Below are 1746 nucleotides of genomic sequence, written 5' to 3' on the forward strand. Positions count from 1 at the left end.
GCATCAACGGTCAACGTTTGAAACCAGCTCTTCCTGTAGACCAGAGACCCTAGTGCTGCTGACAGGGTCTTGTGCCAGCCCTTAGATTGTCCTGGCAAAGTCGAGAACACATCCAGGTCACAATAGATTCTGGTGTGTCCTGCAGAGTACGTGTTTTACAAGCAATATCCCACCCCATGGCCAAGGTGAAATAGGCACAAGTTCTGTGCCCTGGCCCCATGTCACAAGCAGCACAGCGGCCACTCAGGCCAACACATCCAGAACTATGTAACAATCAAGAGATAAGAACTTGTTTCCAGGTTATGAATATTTGTAACGCTTCCCTCTGAGGCCACAACAGGCCCTATCTCCCAGCCCCTAAAGCTGCTCCCCATAATTCCTTTACCAACTGCTCCCCTCGCTGTTGTGGAAGAGCAATTGCTGGCTCTTAGTCTGATGTCCTGGTATACCCAGATCAATGGCAGCTACATGAGCCTTAGCCTCACAGTTCTGGTGTCCTGGACTGAGGCTAGAAACAGGGCACCTCCCCCATGGCCGAGACTCCTGCAACAGCCAGGCTTTCCTCAGAACCCCTGCTCTGTGTCTCAGGGGTGCTGGGATCCTGTCCTTGGCTGGAGGACTGTAGCTTACAGGTCGACTCCCCCTTTTCTCTCTCCCTGTTGGTCTGGGGTGAATAAGAGACTATGATGAATCCCCTCTTCTGCAGGGCAGTGTCTGCAGGGGCCAGCTCTGCCCTGTGTCCTGTTGAGGATGTTTCTAGAATGCTCAGCTTCTACTGATGCAGGTCCTGCTCTTGGGGTGCATCTTAGAGTCTCACCACCCACCCCTCACCAGGTTCCAGTAGCAATTTCCAGTGCTGCCCTGGGGTCCTCAGGGCCCTGTTCAGGGTCATCTTCTGGAGGTAGATGGCATTGTAGCAGTCCACCATGGAGACAAGCTGCAAGGCCAGTAACCAGGCCTCAGCCGTGGCAGGGTCCACTGCCTAGGTAGTACCCAGCTCCAATACCATGGGCTCCCCTGGGGGCAGGTCCACTTTGAAAGACTCCTGCCATGAAGAAAAGAAGCTTTTCCAGTGTGAGCAGATAAGAGGCAGATCCAATCTCCAGGGAAGACCCTGGGTCCAGTCAGCGTCCTCAAGAGCCAGGCCCAGGGGCTCAGCGTCCTGAGGCCCCAGTTCAGTGGGCACAAATTCGAGGTCCGGGTCTTCGTCTTCCACCTCTTCTGGGGCTGATGCCAGGGTCTCTGGCTCCCATGCCTCAGAGCCCACCTGCATAAGCTGCCCTGGGCTCTGCCCCCAGCCCAGCTCCATCTCTGGGGACCCCTCCTGCTCAGACTCTGCCTCAGTGTGCTCCATCAGCTCAGGGTCCCAGCTGACTTCTTCCAAGATCTCTGACTCCAACATCTCTTTAAGGTCCTCAAAGGCACTCTTGAAGCAAGTGAAGCAAACGCTTAGCTGGTCTCCATGTTGACGCCGATACATCCAGGAGGCGTAGAGGTAGGATATGCCCTCTTCCTCGAAAGGCACACTGACCGGGGGGCACATGGCCAGGCTGCCTGCCTCCTGCTGGGGTGGACAGGAGCGGGAACTTGAGGGAACCTGAGGGAAACCAGGGGAAACTTAGAGAAACTGAGGGAACCTAAGAGATACTGAGAGAAGCTGTGGAAACCTGAGGGAAACTGAGGAAAATCTGGCTGCAGGTGCTGGGGCCAGCAGGATGCTGGGGGGCAGGGATGAAGGGGACAAGG

The 1746-nt window shown here is 55.6% G+C and overlaps 1 protein-coding gene across 1 annotated transcript; it reads right to left on the bottom strand.

Moving 5' to 3' along the window:
- Positions 1–381: 381 nt before the first annotated feature.
- Positions 382–1543, bottom strand: TEX19 (testis expressed 19). The gene is made up of 3 exons (XM_032241172.1): positions 1007–1543; positions 832–937; positions 382–440 (listed from the first exon to the last, which is right to left on the bottom strand). Exons 1-3 carry the CDS (start codon positions 1541–1543, stop codon positions 382–384), a joined length of 702 nt encoding a protein of 233 aa, XP_032097063.1.
- Between the last annotated feature and the right edge of the window lie 203 nt (positions 1544–1746).

The sequence above is a fragment of the Sapajus apella genome, unplaced genomic scaffold, assembly GCF_009761245.1.
Source record: "Sapajus apella isolate SASKATOON/1434 unplaced genomic scaffold, GSC_monkey_1.0 scaffold48, whole genome shotgun sequence".
Classification (NCBI taxonomy): domain Eukaryota; kingdom Metazoa; phylum Chordata; class Mammalia; order Primates; family Cebidae; genus Sapajus; species Sapajus apella.

Bases quoted from the DNA above. Each gene is read 5' to 3' on its own strand.
- TEX19 (XM_032241172.1), bottom strand. From the start codon at position 1,543: ATGTGCCCCCCGGTCAGTGTGCCTTTCGAGGAAGAGGGCATATCCTAC. The intron at 938-1,006 runs GTATTGGAGCTG...CTGGCCTTGCAG, and splicing joins TGCCCCCAGGGGAGCCCATG to CTTGTCTCCATGGTGGACTG. The intron at 441-831 runs GTGAGGGGTGGG...TGGGTATACCAG, and splicing joins GAAATTGCTACTGGAACCTG to GACATCAGACTAAGAGCCAG.